Source organism: Castor canadensis, chromosome 18 (assembly GCF_047511655.1).
Source record: "Castor canadensis chromosome 18, mCasCan1.hap1v2, whole genome shotgun sequence".
NCBI lineage: Eukaryota > Metazoa > Chordata > Mammalia > Rodentia > Castoridae > Castor > Castor canadensis.
This window is the reverse complement of record NC_133403.1, coordinates 34420203-34446645: the sequence shown is the minus strand read 5'-3', so window position 1 is coordinate 34446645 and position 26443 is coordinate 34420203. Positions and strand designations below refer to the sequence as shown.

General features: G+C 48.3%; 1 protein-coding gene across 1 annotated transcript in view; it reads right to left on the bottom strand.

Moving 5' to 3' along the window:
- Positions 1-26443, bottom strand: part of Ksr2 (kinase suppressor of ras 2) — a 279590-nt gene that overhangs the window by 46530 nt on the left and 206617 nt on the right. Inside the window, exons 7-11 of the mRNA XM_074060825.1 lie at positions 24810-24978; positions 14649-14690; positions 13999-14071; positions 9916-9964; positions 7708-8075 (exon numbers count right to left, since the gene is read on the bottom strand). Of these exons, the coding sequence (XP_073916926.1) occupies positions 7708-8075; positions 9916-9964; positions 13999-14071; positions 14649-14690; positions 24810-24978 (701 nt within the window). The remainder of the gene's footprint in view (positions 1-7707; positions 8076-9915; positions 9965-13998; positions 14072-14648; positions 14691-24809; positions 24979-26443) is intronic.

The window sequence follows — 26443 nt, the reverse complement described above, 5'->3', positions numbered from 1 at the left end:
AACCTTTTGGTTTAGCTGGAGACCAGTCTACCCAGCTCCACACTCCACTACTCTAAGCCCAGGGCTTAGAGTGACGCCAAGTCACTCAGCTGCAGCCATCCTGGAGTATCTAACACAAAGTACCTACTGCGTGTGGTGCCATGAGTGTTTGGACGGGAGAGAAAATAGCCTAATTCTCCTAATTGTTGCTCATTATGACCAAGAGTGTTATAAAATCATAATTATTATTGTGGCAATTAGGAGGTGGGATGTCTGAGCACCTCCAGTTACAGGGAGCTTGGTATAGTTTTTTCCATGTAAGAGCACTACTGCTTATCACTACCTTGAAAGACAGATAAATGTGATACCCATTTCATAGATGAGGAAACTAAGTCAAATAACAGTGAAGAACTCTATAATAGACCCAACTCCAAAAGGGGATGCTCCTTACATTTATTGTGTAGTAGAAACACTAAATCATAAGACAGCATTACCAGATGCATCTATTGTGGATAGGACAAAAGGTCTAGCCATAAAAGTATGTGTGTCACCAACCTCCTATCCAGTTACCAAAACCCACTTCATTTTCCTCCCAGAACTCAGTTAGCTGTTTCCAGACTCTCTTATAATTGGATGTGGCCAAGGGACTCAGTGCCAGCCAATGGCACATCCATGGGTGACATGTGCCACTTGTAGGCAGGGCTCATGGAAACTCCCAACATGACCTCCATGTTTTTTCTTCTTCCCCTAGTTAGAAGCAGAGACCTCTGAGCCCTGGCATATGGCAGACCCAAAAGGCAGATGACGTTTGGGTCCTTCCACACATGGAAAAAAGCCACCTACCATTCAGAAACTCCTGCCTGGGACTGTTACATGAGCGAGAAGTAAACTTGTGTTTAACTACTTCACGATTTGAGGCTCATTTGTTACAGCAATGGCCCTCAGCAATACAAAATGTGTATTTGTTTCTCTTCTGGGAAGGGGTGGGAGCCTGGATTGGATGGATAAACACTAAATTGTTCATGGGATTTTACTGTGGCTGGACACATTAGGGGCGAATTTCCTTTTCTTCTTTTTGCTGATCTGCGTTTTCAGTAACAACTGAGTTTTCACTTGGGTATCAGGACACAAAGTATTTCGGAAGTGAGACTAGATGTTCATACGCTAATTCTGAATCTTGGAGACATGAGAAAGTGATGACCAATGGTGAGATCCCCGGACACGTGAGTCCTCCGCTGGTCCTAAGATTATTTACCAACAGGCATGGGCCATGTACATAAGATAATACTTACAATGACATTTCTACATAAGTCCCGGGTGCTTTATATCACAGAACAATTAAAGACAGCCGCAGGCAAAAAAAAAAAAAAAAAATCTTTTCAGCTGTGATTTACGAAGGGAAAGCGATTCAGCCTTTCTGGACATAAAAGGAAGCCAACTCCACTCAATGACGGGGACAGGGAAGTGTGGGGGATGAGATCTTCATGGACTCAGGCCCCCCAACTCTTGCATGTTAGATTTAGGACAATCAAACTGGCCTGAAAGGGGAAGAAAAATCAGAAAGACACAAGTACCGAGTTACAGAAGAAGCAAGTCAAAAATCTTATTCAGGCTCTAAGTTAACCATTTTAGCATAAAGTAGGGCCCCCTCCTCCTCCATTTGTCTGTCTGTCAAATATAGCATGGAGAACAGGAACGGATTTGGAGCTGGGAATAAACAGTCTATTAAATAACCCTTGATATTTCCTGGATTTAATATGCTGTGTGAATGGGCCCCACGGGATTTCAAGACTACCTTGTCCCCAGGAGATGGGGACAGACTGGTTGTTGCAAGTCAAGCCCCTCTGACTGAAAGGTTGCTTCAGACTCTGGGAGTCCAGGGAAGGAGACATTAAAAAAAGAAAAAGTCTACCCAAGAGCATGGGGGGATCCTGTCCTTCCTTCCTTCCTCTTTTTCCTGGGTCATAGCCCCTGTGTTATAATAAAATTGTTTATAGAAGACCCCTGTAGACTTGCGCTGTGGCTCACTCCTATAATCCTAGCTTCTCAAGAGGCAAAGATCAGGAGGATCACGGCTCGAAGCCCATCCCAGGCAAATAGTTCATGAGCCCCTATCTCGAAAAACCCTTCACAAAAATAGGGCTGGGGGAGTGGCTCAAGATGAAAGGCCCTGAGTTCAAACCCCACTACTGCAAAAAAAAAAAAAAAAAAAAAAAAACCCAAAAAACAAAAAACCCCTGTAATTTGATCCTGTCTACGCCCAGGCCTGGGAAAGTGTCTGACAAAGTCCACATATTTTCAAATGCAGAGGAAGCAGCCAGACTTCCTTCCTGGGAACTCCACACAGGTGGCAATGTCAAGTCAACAGGAAGGATGACCTCACAGCCCTTTCTTCTGCCTTTGTTCCTCAGGCTAGGTTTTGTTGATACCATCAGTGGTGTAAGAGGAAACAGCAGTGTCAGGAAGCCACCCCCAAAACACCAGCAGTGAGCGTGCCTCTTATTAAAAACCTTGCTCTAACTTCCCAGTGCCTTAAGATGAACTCTACACCCCTTTCCAGGGTCTTTGAGACCTTGTAATCATCTGGCATCTTTTCCTACCACCTTCCGTTATTCATTGGCTTCCTTCTGGTCCTCAAACATGCCTGCCTCAGGGTCTTTGCACCTGCTGAGCTGTCCTTTCTCCGCCTCTTTGCACAACTGGCTCCTCCTCCTCAGTAGATCTTAGCTCAATGAAGCATCCTACACGTCCTCTTCAAAGGAGCCTGTCTTTCTGATCCATACATCATCCCACCTGTGGCATTATCAAGCTTATTTAACTTGTTATTGTCCATATCTCCCCCTGGCCTGCACTCAGCCAGGGTCTGGCGAACACCTGCACAAGGCATGTTACCAGGCACACTGCACGTTGGCACTGAAGTGCACTGGGAGTTACGGCAGTCTAGGCCCGTGCTCAACTCCCAGTGACACCTGGCAGGAGGGATGTCCAAGGTGTGCCAGAAGCTCTTGGCAGTGGGAAAGTCTAGATGCTTGATTGGGACAGGAAGCAGAAATGGGTTTCTCTACAGTGGCAGGTCTCACACTTGAGTGTACATGTCAGAGTCCCCTGGAGGGCTTAAAACCCAGACGGCCAGACACACCCAGAGCTCTGACTCAGTGGAGGAGACCCTGGGGGAGAACTCGAATTCTCACAAGTTCCCTGGTGAGGCTAGGCAGGGGCCCACATTAACAGAAGCAAGTAATTGTGGAATTCTGGAAAATTATAGGGGGGCAAGGGAGGGCTTCCTCTGAGGAGCCATATGTGCTATGAGTTCCTTACAGAAATCGATGAGTTGCTAATATTCGTGGTATTTTTTGCAGGGAAAGGAAGCAAGCAAGTACTTCTTAGAGAAGGGTTGGGAGAGATGACTCAAGGAAAGCCATAGAACTAATGTGACTCGGGGTGTGTACAGAAGAGGGGTGTACATGTGTGTGTGTATGTGTGTGCATGCAAGAATTTACAGGATATTACAAAAGTTCAAAAGCATCAGAAAATCAAAGCTACAAACACTGAACAGTTCTGAAAAGCCAGTGTTTCTCAAACTGGTGTGTGTACAGTCTTGTGAGCTTCATAAAGAAAGATAGAGGCCAGACTAAAGTGTAGCAGAATGGGGACTGGATGCCATACTGTGACCAGGTGATGCTGGTATGCCCAGAGATAGAGATTTGAGAAGTGCAGCTGCTCACACATGGAGCCCCTCCTGCCTGCCCTTGTTCAGGAAGTCACTTGAAGACGGAGGCTAGCTTAGCACTCAGAGAGACCTTTGCTCAGTTCCAGGATCTGCCATTTGTTTATTATTTGACTTAGGCAAGGACTCCCTTTGACTGCTAGACCTCAGTGTTCCCATCTTAAAAGGGCACAGTGGTCAACAGAAGAGCATGGCAGTGTTCGGTTTGAAGTAATGCCCTTGCTGATGACTGATGGACTCTGCTGCCTTTCTGGTCTACTTCTGAGGGCTCTGTGAACATCTTACCTAGCAACAGAAAATGATTCCAGCAAGAGGCTGGAATCACCACCATCAGCTCACCACCATCAGCTTCATTAAAAGGAACCATAAGAAGAATTCAGCAGGCTGGAGCAAAAGCTAAGAAGGGCATCTGAGCTTTGTGGTAAACCTTTCGAAAGAATGGGGCAGCTCCTCTCTCCCCAGTTCCTCCCTCAGTGCTCCAAGTGTTTAAAGGTTCCACTTACAAATGGACTTGGTTCATTAGGTCTTAGGTGACCTGATGGGCAGAAAATTGTCCCCAAGGATATCCAGGACCTTATCCTGGAGAAACAAATGTTACCTCAAATGGCAAAAAAGAAACATTACTGATGGAACTAAATTAAACATTTTGAGATGGACAGAGAACGTGGACTATCTGGGTGGGCCCTGAACAAGTCGCACTTGTCCTTATCAGAAGTCTGTGGGTGGTTTGACTGCAGAAGGTACTGTAACTATGGAAACAAATGCCGTGAAATGGAGGAAGGGGCCAGGAGCCAGGGAATGCAGGAGTGCAGCTCTAGAAGCTGGGAGTGCAAGAAAATGCATTCTTTTCCAGAGCGTCTGGAAAGGAACATGGCCTTGCCTTGATCTAGACGTCAGACCTTCAGAACTGAAAGAGAACAAGGTGTGCTGTTCTGCCGATCTGGTAGGAATGGAACACAGGTGGTTCCCAGAGTCAGCATGGAAGGCTCCCCTTCCATGCTGCCAGAGGTCCAAAGAGACCATGGTTTGGGAAGTACTGCCCCAGAGCTGTACCTGGCTGATTTACAAACACAGCCCATTTTCAGAGAACCCAGGACAACATGGGAACCACATCCGCCTCTGCCTGCTTGTTTTATAGATGCAGAAACTGAGGCTCAGGAAACCCTGCAGTTGGGTGGAAGGGCAACAGACACTTTCATTCAACTCTTTTATTATTAGGTTTCCAATTGCATTTGTAGTTTATAACATGAGCAATTGCACAGACTGTCGATAACTTTGTAATAATTCCATAATGACCCGATGGTGAGATAATTTAGCCATCCTGATTGTAATTGTATTTGTGGATCTAGCAATTGGGTAACTAGTTGGTTATTACTCATCTCCCCAAGAGCCATACAGATTGCATTATAAGGGAGCTAATCTTAGAAGTACTTGTTAACTTGGATGATAATTACTAAGTAATTGGCTTGAACACGCTATTGTGAGTTTATCCAGAATATGCCAGGTAATTATCTGGTCTTATACTCCCTGTAAAATAAAAACAGGGTCCAAAAATTGTCCCAGTTGCTTGGCTAACATCCAGCCACCGGCCTCTGCCAGCCCTCTGTAGTCACGTGACTGCAGGTCATTAATCAAATTATTCAAATATTTGGTTTCAAATCAAACATCCAGATGAGAAATCTAGATGGCCCGCAAGTGGCTAGCACTGAATGGGGGCACGCGGAGCCCTCCCCGTGATAAATATGCAACACCACAATAATAGGGAATAAATGCCACTTCTTTGGGACTCATCTGGCATCCTCATGCAAAATACCCAAACACTTCAGAGACCAATTACACTTCTCAAAGCTGCAGAGCCTTTATCATGGTTCCAGGAAAAGGCGCTCTCTGTGAAATCTGTAGGTAGTTAGGGTGCGTGGGGAGGGGACTGAAGTTCTGTATATAATAGAAGAGGGCTGCAAATGCAGCTGGCTTGCAGGATGAGCAACACATTTTCGTAATGACCACTGTGTCCATCCACCTCCGAATGGCCAGCTTTTGGGAAGGGGGTGAATGAGGGAGGGAGGCAGGCGCACAATGAGTAATTCAAAAAATGTCAGACAACAGAGAATCAGGAGGTCCTTAAAGGGTCAGGAAGGAGAAGAGACAATGGGCTTAGGGGTGGGCAAAAGAGCAGGGATAACAGAGAGTAAAAAGCTGCCCAGAGAGGAAGTTGGGGTACCAGCTTAGAGTGGGAGTAGCAGGAAGGAGACCAGGGGGGAGGGAAAGGACCACTTTCCAATCAGACTTGTGCATCCTAAATAAAGGTATCCTGACTTCCCGCTAAGAGCTGATAATCCCTACTGGATGGGAGAGGAAAGGGAGCTGCAGGTTTTGCTACAAAGATCATAAAAGTGGCCAGAGATTGTCCCTTGCCCTGCACCAGTGACCTTGAGATGGGATATCGCAGATTCTTCTATTCAGAGGCAGAGTCTGTTTCTCCCTGCCTGATTTCTAGGTGATCACATGAGTTGCTTTGGCCCATGGATGTCAGTCAGTGTGTCACACTCAGAGGCCTGAAAAACACTGGTGCATTAGGCCTTGACCTCTTGCTGTACCTGGGAACCTGAGACTACCATGGGAATGAGCCCAGCCTATGCTGTTGGGGAAAAGAGGCCACACAGAGCAGAACCAAGGCACCCCAGCTGACAGTCTACTCACCAGCACTCAGTGTGGAGGGCACCCAAGACTGAGCAGTCCAACAGACCAGGTTCCTGTCACTAAGCCTGGGTCAGTCCAGAACGGTCCACAGATAGAGGGAAGCTACTAAGTTGGAGGTACTCTGCTACTGAGCACAAGTGTACTGAGCTTACACTACCTGATCAGAATGGTCCAGCCACTGAATTAATTACTGAGAGCCACTTCTTTCCTGGCCAAAGTTGAGAGCCCCCATTTCCACCCTGGTTTAAGAATGAAATCTCTATCCTTCACTTGCATTTGTCACTCAACACCTGGGCCTTAGTCAGCCCACCGTCTCTATTGTTGATGGTGCTAGACAGTACACCTGCTACCAATTATCAGTGCCTATAATGGACTCCAGGAGGTTTTGTCTCTCCAGGAGACATGTCAAAGACACACCAGCTCCTTCCTGAGCCTCCTGCTATGACATCTCCCAAGACGCATTTGGGATCTTATTGCTCGAGTTGTGTATGGAAAGCAGAGAGCTCCAAGAATTTCAAGTGTGGCCAGTTCCCATGGAAAAAGGGAGCAAATGCCAGAGCTTAAGGACGCAGCAAAGAACTGTTTCACAACTGTTCAACTCCAACCAAAGCTGTTTTCTTTCGATGCCTGTTTCATGTCACTGGGTGAAGTTAGAGCAAGTCCCAGAAAAGCCACTGTCTCCTGACATTTTCTTAAATTACCCCTCCTGTGTACCACAGGGCACGAATCATGGATATTCAGAAAAACGGTGGTAATAATGGCCAATGCGCTGTACAAATTCCCATGAATCAAAGTCATCAGCCTCAGCCCAGGGGTCGGCAAACTGTGGCCCATGGGACCAATCCAGTCCACCACCTGATTTTGTTGATAAAGTTTTATGGGAACACAGTCATGCGAACTCACATATTTCTATAGCAACTTTCATGCCACGGCAGCAGAGCCAAATTGCCTGTATGGCCTGCCAAGCTGAAAGTGTTTCTTATTGGCCCTCTGTAGAAAAAAAATCTCTGACCTTGATTCAGTGCCACCCTCTTTTCACATATGGAGGGAACAAATTTCAGAGATGCATTTACATAAAAAAAAAACCTAGACAGAGGAGGAATTAGGCCTGACTTTTCTACCTCCCCACTTAGTGTTCTTGCCAGACAAGACTAGAGTTTAAAAGAGTATAAGTAAACTCTTCACCGTAGACCGAAAGACACTCTGTGAGGCACAGTGACAACTTAGCCAAAGCGAATTTTTCCGACTGGGCCAGGCACAAAGCACGGCGAAGCCACCCTAGGTGGCCAGGTGAGACTGACCTGGTGATGATAGCTAGGTGGGGCGGGCTCATGCAGGCACCCATGAAAAGAACCACGTTCTCGTGCCTCGTCTGCCTGTAGGCCATCACCTCCCGCTTGAAGGCCTTCAGTTGGTCCTCATTATCTCTTTCGACGTCAATCAGTCGGATGGCCACCTCCCCGTGCCAGCGGCCGTGGTACACCTGTCCAAAGCGGCCTTTCCCGATGAGCTCACCGACCTCCAGCTGCTCGAAGGGGATGTCCCACTCCTGAAGAAAGATGCTGGTCTGGCTGGCCTTGCGTGGAAAACTCCGGGCTGACAGGAGGGACAGGTTCATCTCTTCAAAGTCATCCTCAGACTCCTCGGCTTCCTCGTGACCTTCCTCGTTCTGTGGCCAGAGGGCATAGAGAGGTCAGAGCCATTGCTACCCCTGGTCCACCCTCTCTGGATCCCATGGGCATGGTGGAGGCCTAGACACTGTATTTCTGGATGCTGTAGACATAGCTCTACAGCTTTGGTCTAGAATACCTTGAAGGACCTGATGGGAGATCAGAGTAGTCCACCTGTTCTGTGCTAAGGGCGGGGGAGGGGAGAGGGGTGCCGGGGAGGGTGGGGTGGGGATACTGAAGCTCAGAGAGGAGAAATACTAAGGGAATGACCACTCAATCCAGTTTTCTGGGACTTTGGTGGTTTTTAGCACCCAAAGTGACACATGTCAGGACACCCTCAGTCCCAGGCAAACTGGGAAGTGCCTTATATGTCACACAGCCAGACAGAGGGATGACAATGATTTACGTCTCTACACTCCAACTACCTGATGCCATTCCTATTCTGCCCTGCTGTTTTGAACTTGTCTGACTAATAAAACGCATGTGACGAGCTTGACAGACTACAGCATGGGTGCATTGTGTGTCTGCCTCTAACACAGGACAGCCGTCAATATGGGGTATCTTTTGCTTCCCCCAGGGAATTTGAGTTGATGATTCAGAAATTGGGAGAGGTCAGAGCTACAAGCCAGAGGCCTGTGGTTTCTATAGCGGCTGGGAGGTAGGGGATATGAGAGAGAGGGGTTAAATAGAATGAGCTTAGCAGTCAGGCCAAGTGAGCCAGCCAGCTCTGGCCTGTATATGACCTTGGGCAAATTGCTCCATTTCTCTGAGCCCTCTGTCCTCATTGTAAAGTGGAAGTCATAAAATCTGCCCTGGGGAGCAAGGCGACATTTTAAACAAGAGGGAGAACTATTAAATTCTTTATGCAGAGCTGGCCACCTGCATCAGCCATTCTCTGGGATGTCTGACAACACAGATTTCTGAGCCCCATGCCAACCCACAGAGTCAAAGCACCAGCAGGTCAGGAGTCTGAATTTTTACCATGCCTGCCCACCCCCATGACCGGAGCACACTTACACATGACCGTCCTGAGTGTTGACCAATCAAGGTCTTGGACCACGCCTGCCCAGCATGGTGTTTGGGGGTGCCTGGGGCTTGAGGGATCCCTTGTCTTTTGGATTCTTTTGCTGCACTGTGGGAAAGGTAGCTATCCCAGCCAGTGGGGATGGCCTTTGGGACCAGATATGATGATGTGAGAGGGTGGCTTCTTAACTGGGCACAGCTCTTCCTGACCCCAAGTCCCTAAGCAAGCTGCCGTCCAGATCACATTCAAGGGGACCAACCCAAGACACATTGACTTCTCCTGGCAGCGTTTCCCAGAAAGGGACATGATCTCCCCCTTGAAACTTGTTTCTATTCTTTCAACTCAGGACACATGGGCAGAGCTGAGGGGTTGGACTCCACGGTTCTTCTGGGGACATTTCGTTTATTTCTTCAGCAGCCTGGGCAGAGGGAAAGAGCCCTGGAACATTCTGACAGCCCTGCAAAGCCCAGCATCCCTGGTTTCCCCCACCTCTGCTCACATATTCTTTCAAATGTACTGGGGCACATCCCCCTCGCTAGTCACCCAGTCCCGAGCTAATTTTTCAACTAAAAATGCAAATTTCTTGCCAACTTTTGCCCAACTGGCTTTTCCATGATGCACACCATATAACGGCCCATTAAGTTCTGAGCTGGGAGGGGACAATGCTCGTTAATTGTCCTGGAGTTAGATCATCCATCATGTAGCCAGTGCACCCCCGTGTGCCCCAAGTCCTCTGCGTCATCAAAGACATCAGTTGGCTTTGCCATGTTCTCGGCAGACCCAAAAAAAAGCCATTCCTTGCTTTTAATTCTCACCTCTGAGGTTGGCTCCACTTCAATTTGAAGTAAAGGATTTCCTTCCAAGCTTTAAAGAAAGAAAAAGAAAATGTGACCCTTAGGTAAAGAGGTAGATCTGCATATTGAGGTTAGCCACATTGAAGAATCCCAAATCAGAGATTCCCACCACCAAGCCTTTATCTCACATTTCAACACTTGGGTCCGAAATCATCCATAACCTAGGTCACAAAAAAAGTGGTGCACAAAGATATATTTTAAATAGATTTTCTGGACTGCTCAGGGCTCATTTTCTTTATTGCTTTACTTTCAACTACTCTAGCCTCTCCCAATAAATTGGTCTACATGCCACAGGTAGATCATTCCTTAGAAGTCTAGATGTTCACTGGGAAAGAACAAATGGGATTTCTATAGTTCACTCAAGATTCAGAATCCCTTGGAAGGATGTTAAGTTAATGTTCATTTGTCTGCTCATTCATTCGTTTATTCACCATTCATTTATCCATCCATTTGCTCATTCATTCATCCAACTCATCCATTCATTCATTCACTCATCCATCCATCCATCAATCCACCCACTCATCCACTCATCCATCCATCTATTCAACTAGAATTCTGTGCCAGTAATAGTATTGGGTCTTTAGTAGGATACAGAATTGAACTTGGAATGGCACCTGACTTTAAGCAATATTGTATTACTATTGAAAGAACTAAAGCAGAGAGGCTAAAAGTGACAAGGACCAGAAGTTAGGTTTGAACTGAATAGGTGCAGTATAAAAGGAATTCAAATGAAAGAGTATTTCTGGGTGTATTTGAAAATTCATGGTGTTTTATTTGGACTTTGCCAATCACATACAATCAGGATGTGTGGGATGAAAATAAGACTATACTGGGCTGGAAGACTCAGGTGTGTGTGTGTGTACCTGTGTAAGCTCATGAGCAGAGTTGCTTTCTGAGCACGTGAACACGTTGAGCAGGGATTCTGGGGGGCCCACTGTGTTTGGGTATGTGAGCACTGCGTGGGGGTTACGGGATATGCTCTATGTAGGGTTTGTCTTGTGTGTGGGTGAGTTGGGTGGACATACTGGAAGTGTTGGGGGCAGGCTTTGTGCTGATGGGATAATTGGGTATGTAGGAGGCGTGTGATGAGAATGTTGGGCACAGTGCACTTTGGAGGTGTACTGGGACATCTTTTGAGCCTCGAGGATGTGTATGTGTCTGTGGAGCACAGCTGGGAGACAGTAGCGGGGTTACAGAAGGCCCAGAGGAGCCAGGACAGGTGGGCAAAAGGAACTACAAGGATAGCCATGCCCCCCTTTGCATTTCTCCAATGGAAGCTTGGCAGACTCCCCCTCCCCACTCATCATTGGTGGGGCTCCTATCCTGACCCTCAGTTCCTAGGAAGCTGCTGACCCTGATGATAGAGTCAATCCACTTCCTGGAGGAGCTCCTGGCAAGAGGGACTCTGAAAGACCTTAAGATGCAAAAGAAGGAGAAAGAAGGGTTATCATAAAGTGGTGCGTATTAACCAATCATTCACAGTACAGCCTAGGGATATGGAATGAGATTATGCAATGACACCTGATGTGCCAGGAACTTGAGGCTCAGGGAGGGACAATGCAGCTGGAGTTCCTCCCCAGCCCAACAGCACAGGGCAGCCCTCCTCCTTGTGCATCAAGGCACACCTCCAGCCGCAGGAATATTCAATTATTTCCCTCTGCAGAGTTAGTTCCCATCACTCCACGCACACTTAAGCAGATCACAGGCAGCTATTGACTCGGGCTTTTGCCAGCACTCCCAGGCTGTCAGTTAATAACCTGGAGTTCATCTTGCACAAATTGTGGAGTTGGTTTATGCACAGCAGAGAAATGACTCAGGGTTAGATGACAGCACAATATCCCCCGGCAAGTTGCTGCTTCTCTGATTTCAGAGATGCACCATTTGGGTCTTTAACAAAGTCCTAGCATGAGTCAAAAAGGATGGAGTAGTTAGGGGAGCCAAAGAAAAAGCAAGGAAGCAAAAACAGAAGTTGGGCAACTTGTGAAATACTAGCATGCTCCAGTGTCGACCAAAGAAATGAAGGTCAGTGATTTCCCTCTGGCTGCACAAGCCATGGACCACCTGCGAAAGGCTCTGTGTCCTAAGGATGCAGATGTTGTGTTGAAGTGTTGTTTACATATGGGAAGCAATGTCAAGTCCAGTAATAGGGAAATGGTTAAGGAACTCTTTCTAGGTCAATGTGGCACTTGACGATCTTTGAAAACAATGTCTGTGAAGACTAGAGTAGTTTGACAAATGTGATGTTTTAGCATTAATGATAACAAGGCAGGATAGTAACTGATTTATTTCAGTTCACAACTATGTAAAACAAGACTAGAAAGAGCACATGTAAAAGCTCTAATGGTGGTGGTGGGATTGTAAGTGATTGCTTTTCCTCTCCTTTTTTACAGCATAGTCCAAAAATTACCAAAATTAGCTTCTATTAATTTCATAGTGGTATAAACTAGAGGTCAGCAAGGTCTTTCTGCAAAGGACCAGAAGATCAATATGGTTTCCTTATGACTCCTCAGTTCTGCTGCTGTACTGAGAAAGTAGCCATAGACAGTGTGCTATAAACAAATGCACATGGCTGTGTTCCAATAAAACTTTATTTATATAAACAGGTGACAGCTTGGATTTGTCTCATGGGCTATAGTTTGATCCCTGGTATAAATCTAAATTGCACTTTTTAGAAGGTGGGATATGATACAGATTAAGTGTCCTTTCGTTAAGTTCTAGTTGTTGTCAGGGGAAAGTTGTCTTTCTAAACATAGGGAGGAGAGGGGGTGTAGAGGGCTAAGGAAACTGAGGACCCCAGAAATTGCACTTACCATGCAGAGCCAGAGACACAGGGTTCAAGGGAGCCAATGTGGCCTCTCTCCTCATCTGTCTCTCAGCCTGGGCAGTCAGGCCCCTTTTCTCACTGCCTAAGTTATGCCTTGTGTCTCTCTGTCCCCTCCCCATCTACTCCAGAATAAGGAAGAAAGAAGACAGAAGACCTGGGTACACCAAAGGCCAGGGCTTCGCAACCCAGGGCTGGGGGTGGGGATGGAGGTGGGGGTGAGGCTGTGGTGAGGTGGGGATGAGGTGGGGGTGTGGTGGGGGTGAGGTGGGGATGGAGGTGGAGGTGTGGTGGGGGTGAGGTGGGGGTGATGTGGGGGTGAGGTGGGGGTGAGGTGGGGGTGATGTGGGGGTGAGGTGGGGGTGAGGTGGGGATGAGGTGGAGGTGTGGTGGGGGTGAGGTGGGGGTGAGGTGGGGGTGAGGTGGAGATGGAGGTGGAGGTGAGGTGGGGGTGAGGTGGGGATGGAGGTGGAGGTGAGGTGGGGGTGAGGTAGGGATGGAGGTGGGGGTGAGGTGGGGGTGAGGTGGGGGTGATGGGGTGAGGTGGGGGTGATGTGGGGGTGAGGTGGGGGTGAGGTGGGGATGGAGGTGGAGGTGAGGTGGGGATGGAGGTGGGGGTGAGGTGGGGGTGAGGTGGGGATGGAGGTGGGGGTGAGGTGGGGGTGAGGTGGGGGTGAGGGGATGGAGGTGGGGATGGAGGTGGGGGTGAGGTGGGGGTGAGGTGGGGATGGAGGTGGGGGTGAGGTGGGGGTGTGGTGGGGGTGAGGTGGGGGTGAGGTGGGGATGGAGGTGGAGGTGAGGTGGGGGTGAGGTGGGGATGGAGGTGGGGGTGAAGTGGGGGTGAGGTGGGGATGGAGGTGGGGATGGAGGTGGGGGTGAGGTGTAGGTGAGGTGGGGGTGAGGTGGGGATGGAGGTGGAGGTGAGGTGGGGGTGAGGTGGGGATGGAGGTGGAGGTGAGGTGGGGGTGAGGTGGGGATGGAGGTGGAGGTGAGGTGGGGGTGAGGTGGGGATGGAGGTGGAGGTGTGGGGGTGAGGTGGGGGTGAGGTGGGGGTGACGTGGGGGTGAGGTGGGGATGGAGGTGGCAGTGAGGTGGGGGTGAGGTGGGGATGGAGGTGAGGTGGGGGTGAGGTGGAGGTGAGGTGGGGGTGAGGTGGGGGTGAGGTGGGGGTGTGGTGGGGGTGAGGTGGGGGTAGATGGGGGGTTGATCTTAGCTCCACTTACATTGGATTCGAGGCCACAGGATGCAGGATGACCTGTGGTGCCCGCGTCGGTGTCTCTGGCACAGGCACCACATCTGAAAGCCAGAGATTGGAGCATCAGAAACTAAACCTGGAACCACCCCTGCCCTCAGGAATCTGATGCCTAGGAGACACAGCAGCTAAAAATTTCCAGGACCTTGTGGATCCCAGGGAAGGTGGATCCACTTCCCTTCCTCAACCACCCAGACTTTTCCTCCTGACGTAGATGAGTGTCTAGATGATATCCTACACAAATGGCTCCACTGTTGACCAGCGAGCTGCTGGGATTCCTAAGCCTGGAGCCTGAAGCATCCCCTGGTGGTCCGCAGATCATTTCCCCTCCTGAGCTCCCTCTGGATGAGGCCACTTGGTTTCATATCTTCTCAGTACTCAACTTGAGCACTTCTGACCATCTCTTTCTGCTGGATGTCTCTGGCCCCTCCTCATCCTGGCCAGCTCCCTCTCATGCTTGCAATGTGCCTGGGACTCCCCACTCTTGTTTTCTCTACTTCCACATCCAGTCATTATCATGGGGTTTGGTGACCAACGACCACGTCTGATGTTGCCCATCCTGACGATATTCTCCCCAGGACTTGCGGGGAAGGGGCTGTTGACAGCTCACAGGATACTCACCTGGGAAGATGAACTGCTGTTTGTATTTGTAGTAGTGGGATGCTTAGAAAAGAAAGAAAATGGCAGTGAGTAAGTGTCACCAGGTACCAAGCTGGGCTCTACGGGCCCCCAGATGATCATTCTCTGTCTAGTTTTTTGTTTCTGCAGATGCCCTGATTTATAAGCATTTGTGTAAAGAAACCAAAACTCTAAACTTGCAAGCCCATCCTCCCATTTCATAGCTCAGACTTCTTAAAATCAGACCACTCCACCTTGGAAGTCATCTTAAGTTCAATGCCATTATTGATAATTGTGTGATTATACACACTCACACACACACACACACAGTCTAAAGCTGCAACACTTTTGGCAGACAAACAACAGTTGCTTTAAAAAAAATACTTTATGAGGTTGGGTATTGTTGCTCACACCTGTCATCCCAGCTACTTGGGAGGCAGAGAGCAGGAGGATCAAGGTTTGAGGTTGGTCCAGGCTCATGAGACCCTACCTGAAAAATAACTAAAGCAAGAAAGGGCTGAGGGTGTGGGTCAAGAGGTAAAGCTCTTGCCTACCACGAGAGGCTCTAAGTTCAATTCCCAGTAACACCAAAACAAACAAACAAACAAACAAAAACCTTTATGCTTTTTCTGTGTGTTCCAAATTTTCTGCATTGAGCATTCTATTCATTTTGGTTTTTGCTGCTGTTACTAAGTTTCTTACTACAAACTTAGTGGCTGAAAAGAGCACAAGGGTCTCCTCTCAGAGTGTGGTGTGGGGGCTGGAAGTCTGAAACGAGCCGTGAAGAACTGAGACCCAGGAGTCTGGTTCTGGATCCTCCAGTCTCCTCCAGATGCCAGAGGCTGCTGCCCTGCTCAGTTCATAACCTCATCACCCCATCTCTGCTGTTGCTCTGACAGCACCTTCCGCTGCCTTTGACCTTGCCTCCCTCTTACAAGAGCCCGTGCGGCTACCCTCAGGGCCACCAGGACAATCCTTCTCTCTCGAGACCACGACATAATCACACATGCAAAGCCCCTCCATCAGGTAAGGCAGCAGACCCCCAGGCTCCAGGGTTCGGACACGAGGGAGTATTTTTCTGTCTACCACAAGCATGAATTAAATTCCACATTAGGAAAACAACTTCCCTGGACCTCACTACTAATTCTCCGACAATTCATTTTGTTTCTGGCCACCCGTCAGAAGCCAGGGGCTCAGACATGTACAAGGTTTTTGTTGTTCTTGTTTTGGAGAACTGAGGTTTGAAATCAGGGTCTTGAACTTGCTAGGCAGTAATTCTACAACTTGAGCCATACTCCTAGCCCTTGTTTTGCATTATTTTTTTTTTCAGATAGGGTCTCAGGATTTTGCTTGAGGCTGATCTCAGACCAAGATCTTCCTACTTTTGCCTCCTATGTAGCTGCAACTGCACAGACATGGACCACCATGCTCATTGACTGAGGTGTTCTGCCCAGGCTTGCCTGGAACCATGATCCTCCTGATTTCCACCACCTGAGTAGCTGGGATTACGGATGTGCACCACCATACCTGGCCCCAATATTTCAAAACTTTCTGATTTACCACTTGCTCCATCGGGGTACAGAGCCTAGAGTAGGGGGCAGGTTGTGTGAAGATTTCTATCCCTTAGCAAATGCAGCAGACAGATACAAGTCTGAATTGCTGAATCTACTTCCAGAAACAATTTGATTACATGTAGGGGCTAGCTACTTGGAGATGGCTCATTAAGCATGGGTAGGTGCTTCTGAGCCTGGGGTCTAGAAGCTCATCCTGCAGGGTGGACTCTCCCCTTTGCTTTGGGTTACTGGTAAAAGCCAGAGCAAATCTTTCCAAGTTTCAATGTCTACATGCAAACCGGGGGCAATAATGGTCCCTTCCACGTACGGCTGGCATCTCCATTATGTAAGAGGGCACGGAGATTTCTAAAAAAAGCCCAGGTGGCCCTCTGTAGTCTACCTGCAGATCAACCAACCCGAGATCAAAAATATCCTTAAAAAATCGGTACTGAACATGTATGGAATTTTTACCTGTCATTATTTCCTAAACAATACGGTCTAACAACCGCATAGCATTTGCACGGTACCGGATATCATATGTAACTAGATGTGACTTAAATACACAGGAGAACGTCAGGCTCTATGCAAACACCGAGGCGTTCTTTACAGGGACCTGGGCATCCTTGGATTTTGGTATTCACAAGCGTCCTGGAAGCCAGGATCCCGAGGAATGAATGCATTAACTGATGAATAAACAAAGCCCTTCTCAGCTCTCTTCACTACCAGGCAAGAATGATTTATAACGAAGAGACGATTGGATAGCTTCAAGCACTAAGCCATTTGTTTTGGGCAAGCATATGAACTCTCCCTCCCACCCTGAGGTTGGACTTGATTTACGACTTCCTTCAGGACAGAGCAAGTCCCAGTATCTCAGGATCCCAAATTCCCTGTGCGCGTAGGTGTGCAACAGGCATTTGTTCAAAGAATTCTCTCTCTTATCAAAGGTAAAAGAGTGGAAACCTTTGGCTTGGGCTGGGGGCCTTGGCTCAAGTGGCAGAGCACCTGCCTAAAAGGTGAGTTCAAACCCCAATACTGCTGGGTGTGGGGGGAGGGAGGGAAGACTGGAAGGAGTGGGAAGGAAGGAAAGAAAGAAGGAAGGAAGGAAGAAGGAAGGAAGGAAGGAAGGAGGGAAGGAAGGAAGGAAGAAGGAAGGAAGGAAGGAAAGAGGGAGGGAAGGAAGGAGGGAAGGAAGGAAGGAGGGAAGGAAGGAAGGAGGGAAGAGGGAAGGAAGGAAGAAGGAAGGAAGGAAGGAAGAGGGAAGGAAGGAATGAAGAGGGAAGGATGGAAGGAAGGAAGGAGGGAAGGAAGGAAGGAGGGAAGAGGGAAGGAAGGAAGGAGGGAAGAGGGAAGGAAGGAAGGAAGAGGGAAGGAAGGAAGGAGGGAAGGAAGGAAGGAGGGAAGAGGGAAGGAAGGAAGGAAGGAGGGAAGGAGGGAAGGAAGGAAGGAGGGAGGGAAGGAAGGAGGGAAGAGGGAAGGAAGGAAGGAGGGAGGGAAGGAAGGAGGGAAGGAAGGAAGGAAGGAAGGAGGGAAGGAGGGAAGGAAGGAAGGAGGGAAGGAAGGAAGGAGGGAAAGAAGGAAGGAGGGAAGGAAGGAAGGAGGGAAGGAAGGAAGGAGGGAAGGAAGGAAGGAGGGAAGAGAGAAGGAAGGAAGAAGGAAGGAAGGAGGAAGGAAGGAAGGAAGGAAGAAAGAAAGAAGGAAGGGAAGGAAGGAAGAAGGAAGGAAGGAAGAAGGAAGGAAGGAAGAAGGAAGGAAGGAAGAAGGAAGGAAGGAGGGAAGGAAGGAGGGAAGGAAGGAAGAAGGAAGGAAGGAAGGAAGAAGGAAGAAGGAGAAGAAAGGAAGGAAGGAAGAAGGAAGGAGGGAAGGAAGGAAGGAAGGAAGGAGAAAGGAAGGAAGGAAGAAGGAAGGAGGGAAGAGGAAGGAAGAAGGAAGGAGGGAAGGAAGAAGGAAGGAGGGAAGGAAGGAAGGAAGAAGGAAGGAGGGAAGGAAGGAAGGAAGAAGGAAGGAGAGAGGAGAAGGAAGAAGGAAGGAGGGAAGGAAGAAGGAAGGAGAAAGGAAGGAAGGAAGAAGGAAGGAGGGAAGGAAGAAGGAAGGAGGGAAGGAAGAAGGAAGGAGGGAAGGAAGAAGGAAGGAGGGAAGGAAGAAGGAAGGAGGGAAGGAAGAAGGAAGGAGGGAAGGAAGAAGGAAGGAGGAAGGAAGGAAGGAAGAAGAAAGGAAGAAGGAAGGAGGGAAGGAAGAAGAAGGAGGGAAGGAAGAAGGAAGGAGGGAAGGAAGAAGGAAGGAGGGAAGGAAGAAGGAAGGAGGGAAGGAAGAAGGAAGGAGGGAAGGAAGAAGGAAGGAGGGAAGGAAGAAGGAAGGAGGGAAGGAAGAAGGAAGGAAGGAAGGAAGAAGGAAGGAGGGAAGGAAGAAGGAAGGAGGGAGGGAAGGAAGAAGGAAGGAGGTACCCAGGTACCGCAAGAGGCTTGGTTGATCTTGTCACTCCTGGATCTGACTGGGGAGAGGAATTCTGTGTCCCCAGCAGCCACATTCCTGTAAGGAGAGGCTGGGCCCTGGTGAAGAGCTGTTTTGGAAAGTCCGGGAGGGGGCACGGGGTAGGTAAGGGGACACCCAGAAGATGACCAGGGCCAATCCCTGCCTTCCATCTGACACAGAACAGCTCCTTCCTGATGGCTGAGAGGAAGGTGAGAGAGGGAGATGGGGATGAGGACATCATGGGTGACCACCATCCAAAATGGCTCCAAGGAATAACCAATGTCCCCAACAGGCAGCTTGAGGGAGCTGCAGTGGCTGGTGGTTTTTTGCCATCAAAGAGGAGGTGGGCCTGGGACCTGCAGATGGGGTATAGGGGCAAACAGGCCATTCTGAGTCCCCACTGCTGCCCTCAGAGTTCCACAAAGGGCAGCCAGTGTGACCTTCTAAAAGGGAGGACCAAGCCACCCTCTGTCTGAACCACAGAATGTACCTCATCTAGTCTTCAGTAGGATGTAAGTTCCTGTCACCTCCTAGTCTTACTTGGTGCCATTTGGACCATGGAGACATCCCTCTGCTCCTCTGTGTGGCAGGGCCTGTGCCCTACTCCTCTACCTTAGAACCCGGCTGTCTTTGCCCTTCCACCTGAATCGTAAGCCAGTTCTCACCTGTGTGTGATTCTTCCTGCCTGTCTCTCCCGCTAAGCTATCAGTCCCATGAGAACAGGGACTTTCGTAGGGGCAATGCTTCCTCACCTAAGGATCTCCCTGGAAGCTGAGAATACGTGACTTTGCGTGACAAAGGGGCTTTGCAAATGGGATTAAAGTTAGGGTCTTGAGATGCAGAGAATATTCTGGGCCATCTGGGTGGGCCCCATGCAGTTAGGAAAGTCCTTATAGGAGAGATGCTTAAAAAATCAGGTCAGAAAGAGAGCTTCAGAGGAAATGTGATAAAAGCAACAAGGGCTGGGGACACCAAGAAAGGTGGGCAGTCCCCAGAATTGGGAAAAGGCCAGAAAATAGATTGTCCCCCCAGAGCCTCAGGAAAAAAAATCAGGTGGTCCCTTGAGTCTTATTCCAGTGAAACCCATTTTGGACTTCTAGTCCCCAGAACTATAAGATAATAAATTTGTGTTGTTTTAAGCCATTAGGTTTGTGATCATTTGTTACAGCTGCAACAGGAATGAATACAGAGCCATGTCTGGTTCGCTCACTGTTCCGTATCCAAGGCTCTGTAGAGAAGCTGGTACGGAGCAAATGCTGATAAATACATGCTAATGAGGTGAGTGGATGAATGCAATCTGAGGGCCAAGACGACAATTTAAAGAAGAAAAACTGCAGCCCTTCATGAAATTCAAGTCGTTCATTCATTCATCCAACAAACATTTCATTAGTGCCTGTGGTAGTAGCCAATGTGTTGGGCTTTGGGTATAGAATGAATGAAGCAGAAGTGTTTCCTGTCTCATGGAGCTGGCATTAGGATGGAGGGGACAGACAGTAAAGAAGTAAGTGAATGAATATGACCATGGTACAGAGTGACCAGTGTCAAAGAAAGTGAGACAGTGATGGCAGGAGGGTTCTGGAGGGGAGGAAGCAAGTGAACCCAAGTGGCCAGGCCCAAATAGGATCTCGGAAACCCCACAAGCTCTGCCCGAGGCAGATTCTACTTCCTGGACTCTCTCTCTGAGGCATGAGGGTTTGCCATTTCCTGGAGTGGTTGATGTGCGTGTATGAAGATGGTACAAGGTGGCTCCAAGGAAAGAAAGTGCTTGAACTCCAGTCTCAGAAACCCACATGACAAAGCCTTACAAAGCGTCTTCATGCATCTTGCCCTGGCAGACACCACAATGAGCCTGACTTATCTCCTTTTACAGACGAGAAACTGAGGTGTAAATAAAGTCAGTCTGCTCAAAGCCACACAGCTAGGAGAGAGACAACTGGATCCAAACCCAGGTCTGTCCACACAGCACACTTGACTCCACCCTTTACTGGGCCATGTCTTCATGGCAGCCAGGACTCAAGAAAGGGTGGAGAACAGTCCAATGGGCTCAGCCCAGTCACCAGTATGGCCAACTCTGCCTACGCCACACTTGGTTTTCTGGCTAACAGTTCTTTCTTCATGTGTCCTGAGGTTACCAGCTGAGATAAACAGCTGTCAACCCACAGCCCCTTTAGGACAAGAATGTTCTGGATCAATCAGTGCAAGGGGACACTGTTGTGTCTAAGCGTTAGCTTACCTTGCCTTCAGAAAACTCAGCATCTTGCAGAAAACTGTACCCAAAGCCTCATTTCCTACTCAGCATCAAGGGTGTGACAGCTTGTGGCACCTTGTCACCCTGGGTAATTTTCTGCCTGCATTTCTGAAAGGTTCTAGTTTGGCTTACATCCCAGGATTTCATCATTAACCTTCAACTGTTAATAATTAATAAGTTAATTATGAATTAATACCTGATAAATTGGTTATTAATAAATAATTAATATTTAAACCAAAGGCGCAGTCTCCATTACCTACATAACAGAAGTGCATAAGATAAAACCCTTCTGCTAGCCAACTGGGCATGGTGGAGCACACCTGTAATCCCAGCACTCAGAGGGCTGAGGCAGAAGGATCACGAATTCGAGGCCAGCCTGGGCTACATAGTGAGACCCTGTCTTAAAAAAATCCAGTGGCTGGGGATGTAGCTCAGTGGCAGAGTGCCTGCCTAGTGTGCACGAGGTCCTGGGTTTGAGCTCCACAAAACAAAACACCCTCTGTTCATAAACAGTTCCTATGAAGTGCATGTGAATTCTTTGTGCATATACACATATGTGCACACGTGTACACGTACATGCGTGAAAACGTGTATGTGCTATGAGTATCTTTCCATGTTGAGACGTCTACACGGAGTCCTGTGTTCCTTTCAATGGTTTCAATGGCTGCAGAGTATTGGGGGACACAGGTATAAGACAGTCATTCCCCTTGATGGCTACTTGAGTTAATTTCAATTCACTATTGCAATGCAGATCCCTGCTGCCTAGTGGAAATAGTTCTGTATATAAATTCCTAGACCTGACATTGTCGATTACACTTAAAACTGTAACTGACAATACCAGATCACCTTTCCCAAAAGTCAAGGTGGATTCATATTCTGAATGCCCAGGTAAGTGGGGATTTTATCTTTCTTTACACAGCTCTGTCTTGGCCTGTACTAATTAGGAACAATTGATAAAAAATGATAAAAATGGTGGCTACAGTCACTTATTATTATGGTGCTTATCCAGTAATAATGCAGAGGTCGCACCTGCGGACATCTTTGGTTTTTTTTTTTTTCTTTCTAATTTTTTTTTTTTTTGGCATTGCTGGGGTTTGAACTCAGGGCCAACATGCTTGCTAGGCAGGTGCTCTGACCAACCTGTGGACATCTTTAATGAAACTGTCACACTGCTAAGCTCTGTTCATTTAGTCCTTCAATGACTCTAAGGGGAGGGTACTTTTATTATTCCTATTTTACAGATAAGGAAACTGAGGCCGAGAGAGGTAAGTCATTTGCACATCATACAGATATTAGGAGGTAAAGCTGGGATTTGGAACCAAGCAGCTTGCTGTAGAGCTCACATTTCCTTCCTTCCTTCCTTCCTTCCTTCCATTTCCTCTCTTCCTCCCTCCTTCCCTTCTTCTTTCCATCCTTCCCTTCTTTCTCTTTTTGAAAGAAGGTCTCCCTGTCTATAGCCCAGGCTGGCCTTACACTCTTGATCCTTCCTTCTGCCTCACCTTCTGAGTGCTGGGATTACAGGTGTGCACCACCACATGGTCCACATTCTTAACTGCGCTGCTAAAGAGCTCTAGGGATCACTCAGTCCTGTCCCCAAGGAGGACCAGGGCCCCAAGCTGACAGATCATCCCATCAGCACAGACCAGCAGTAGTAAGCACTACAAACAGGCAAAGATCCCTCTTGGGGACTCTGGAACGAAGGAGCCCCTCCCTGGTATGTGTGTGGGGGGTGGTGCACTGTGGTCAGCCAGGTCCTGGTTAGTCAGCTCTACCTGTGAAGATGCCCGCAGCTTTCACGTTGGGTTCTCCTAAAAAGGGATCTTTCCAGAATCCTGGTCCAGCCACAAGCAACAACAATTTCAGGGGAAGTTCCCCGAAGTCAGTGTCTCCAGGGGCTACAATGGCTAGAGGAAAGCTTCCAGGCCTGCTTCCCCCAATGATTGGCAGTTCACAGGTGCTGGGTCATGGGTCTTTTTCCCATCATGCCCTTCCAGAGAAGTAGAAATGGCCTACCTTGGAGAAGACCTGGAACTTTCACACTATGGAAATACCAGGAGACCTCCCTGACCACTCAGCATCACTAAACAGGACTCAAGTTCTGCTTCCTGCTGGCATGAAGTATCTTACCCATATGAGGTGGGTAAGATGTGTCTCAGACTTGAACTTAATAGCAACAAAAAACACCAATGTTTCAAGACTTCAAAATGCAACCTCTCTTTATGAGCAGAGCCCAAATCCAGTGTGGGTAGGTGACACTGGATTGTCCTCAGTTGGGGGACTGTGTCTGGGTGCTGCCAGGTACATGATGGGGTTCCCTTTGCCTTCCCAACCACTCATTCATGGCTGGATCAGCTTGGATCTCTGATCTGTTACTGAGGACCAGGGATCCTTTACCCTGTGTAAAACCCATTGACTCAGGAGGAAATCAGTCCCTCAACCAGCATTGTCCAAGGGAACTCGGTGACAGAAATGTTCTACACTGGTGAGTCCAAAATGGCAGCCTTATGGCTTCTGAACACTTGAAATGTGGCTAGTACAACCCAGGGATTAAAGTTTTAACTACATTTAACTTGAATTCATTTAAATTTAAATAGGCACCTGTGGCTAGTGCTTCCAAGTGGCCAAGCCAAAACTCATCCCACCACCTCCCTCTTGAAGTCAGCCATGGTGCCACAGATGTGACTGAGTTAGGAGAATCTGTTGTGGTTTGGATACGAAGTGTCCCTCTAAAAGTGTTGAAAGATTGGTCCCCAGCTGGTGGCACTATTGAGAGGTGTCCAGATCACTAGGGGTAACCCACTGAGGAGTTCATAGTCAATGAGTGTGTCCACTAGGAAGTAGGGCCTGTTGGAGGAAGTCAGTCATGGGGTGCCTTTGAAAGGTGTATTTTCTCCCTGAACTACTCCCTCCTCCACTTCTCCTTCTCCTTCTCCTTCCTCCTTCCTCCTCCTCCTCCTCTCCCTCTCCCTCTACTTCCTGGCTACCATGAAGTGAGCAGCTCTCCTCTACCATGTTCTTCCGCCATGATGTTTTTGCCTTGCCACAGACCTAAAAGCCATGAAGCCAGCCAACCATGGACTGACTCCTCTGAAACTGTGAGTTGAAACAAATCTTTCCTCCTTTAAGTTGATTTGCTCAGGCATTTTGTCATAGCAATGGAGGTCAAGGTAACATAGCGTTCTTGGGGTCCTAGATTAGGAACTGGGTTAGGCTGGAGCCTGGAAGAGGGGGAAGAGCGTCAGACCACTTTCTTAGTTTGAATGACAAAGGAGGACAAGAAGCCACAGTATCTCCTAAGTGGCTCTTCCCCCATTGTCTCATAGTGGTGTCTTCTCCTGGGTCAACAGCCCGAATTTGAGCTGGAAGAACTTTCTAGAACAGCTCATCCAACTACATTCTTTCAGAGGCGAGAAAACCGAAGTCTGAGATCACACAGCTGGAGTATGAGAGAGCTGGATCTTGAATCCAGGACCCCAGCCTGCTCGTGTCTGGCATCTGGATTGAGACAGGGAATGCAGCCCCGCTCAGGTGTGTCCTTGAGATGCCCAGCCCCACAATCCTGATGACAATTTCAACCTACTTAGCTCAAAGCAGATGTTTCCCCTCTGTGACTTAAAATTAGGTGAAGCCACAGGTTGCTGTTAGCTAAAAGAATCCCTGTACCACCCTGCCTGCCTCTGTTTCCTCATCTGTGAAATGGAGATAATAATACTTGTCTCGTGGCTACTCTAAATGAAGTAAGGCAAATTTTGACAACTGTCCTGCATAGAGTCAGGGTCCATCTGGGCACCTCCTTGACTCTCTCTGATTCTCAACCCATTGTTTTTAAGCTGTGGCATGAAGTCACCCCTCATCTCCGCCCCTCCAGTGCTATACACCTTAGCAGGGAGGTACCTGGCAGGTTGAAGTTCTTCGGCTGCCTGGTGCACTGTGGGGAAGGGTGGAGGGGAGAAGGCGGCGTGGCACTAGGAGGGAGGGGAGGCGCTGGAGAGGAGGGCGTGGAAGATGTCGTGGACGAGGGGTTGCTGCTGGAGTCTGGCTGATAAGGGACAGAGATGTGGTCCTGCAGGAAAAAAAAAAAAGAGGGCAGGGGTCAGGGATGGGCAGGGAAAGAGAGACACAGAGAACAAGTGAGTTGAGCAGGAAGGGGCACCACTCCAGCTTCCTGAGCACTTCTCGCCTTTTCTTTAGTCACCAGATCCTTCCAAAGTCCCACCTGCTTCAGCAGCCTCGTCAGATTACATCCAGCTATGCAAGGAGATGTTTCTGGAGTCACCTTCCTGTTCACTGCTGGGACCTCAGTGTGAAAGGTTACCATGTAATGAAAATCACAGAGGTGACAGTCATGTGCCCTTTCGGACTCTTTGAGTCTGAAAAGCCACACATGGAGGTGTTCAGAGTATTCTCCCCATTCTGACACCTCTCCTCCCGAGTGTTTATTAAAGAATCAACAGCCTGACAGCCCCGAGAGTGAGCATGGGAGCGAGAGTTCACCATCTTCATCCGCATCTCTGTTGGAATCTGCACTGTCTCACCTTGCCCTTGGAGCAGCTCCAGAGCAAGGATGAAGATAGAGTCCATTGTCAGAATGGCCTCGGTGGATTGACGTGGTGGTAGAACAATAGTGAGTGGGTAACTAGGACTCCCCCACAAAGACATGTCACCCAGAAATTCAGGATCTATTCGTATGTGGAGTGAGGGTCTTTTGCAGACATAACTAAGGTAAGAATCTTAAGATGAGGTCATTCTGGATTAGGTGGGCTCTAAATCCAATTATAAATATCCTGATAGGAAACAGGAAAGGACAGACACACAGAGAAAGCCATGTGAAGACAGAGGTCCAGATTGGAGGGATGCAGCCACAAACCAAGGATCGTGGGAGCCACCAGAAGCTGGGAGGGAGGCAACAGATTCTCCTTCAGGGGCTGTGACCTTGCTTGTAGTATTCTGAAACATGGACGTGCCACCCTTGTTTAGCCATCCCCCCAGTGGAGGTCATGGATGTATTTGCTACAAATATTTATGTACAGGTTTTAATTTCTCTGGGATGCAGATTCTGACTAAGAGGATAGTAGTATGATTGGTTTTTAAAGAAAATGTAAAATGGCTCTCCAGAGTGACTGTACCACTTCATACCAGCAGTACCTGAGTGATCTGTGCATCCTAGCGAGGGCTTGGTGGTGTCACTATTTTTTACTCTGATAGGAGTGTAGGATCTCATTGTGGTTTTAGTTTGGTTTTCTCTAATGGCTAAGGAGACAGGACATCGTTTTACATGCTCTCTTGTCTTCTGTCTATTCTCTTTAGGTCTTGATTATTATAGCTATATAATAAGTCTCAAAATTGCAAAGGCTTTATTCTTTATTCAAAAGTGTTTTAGGGCCAGGTGCAGTGGCTCATTCCTGTAATCTCAGCTGCCCAGAAGGCAGACATTGGGAGGATTTGCAGTTCATGGTTAGCCCAAGCAAAAAGTGAGATCTCATCTCAACCAATAAGCTGGGCTTGGTGGTGAATGCTTGTCATTACAG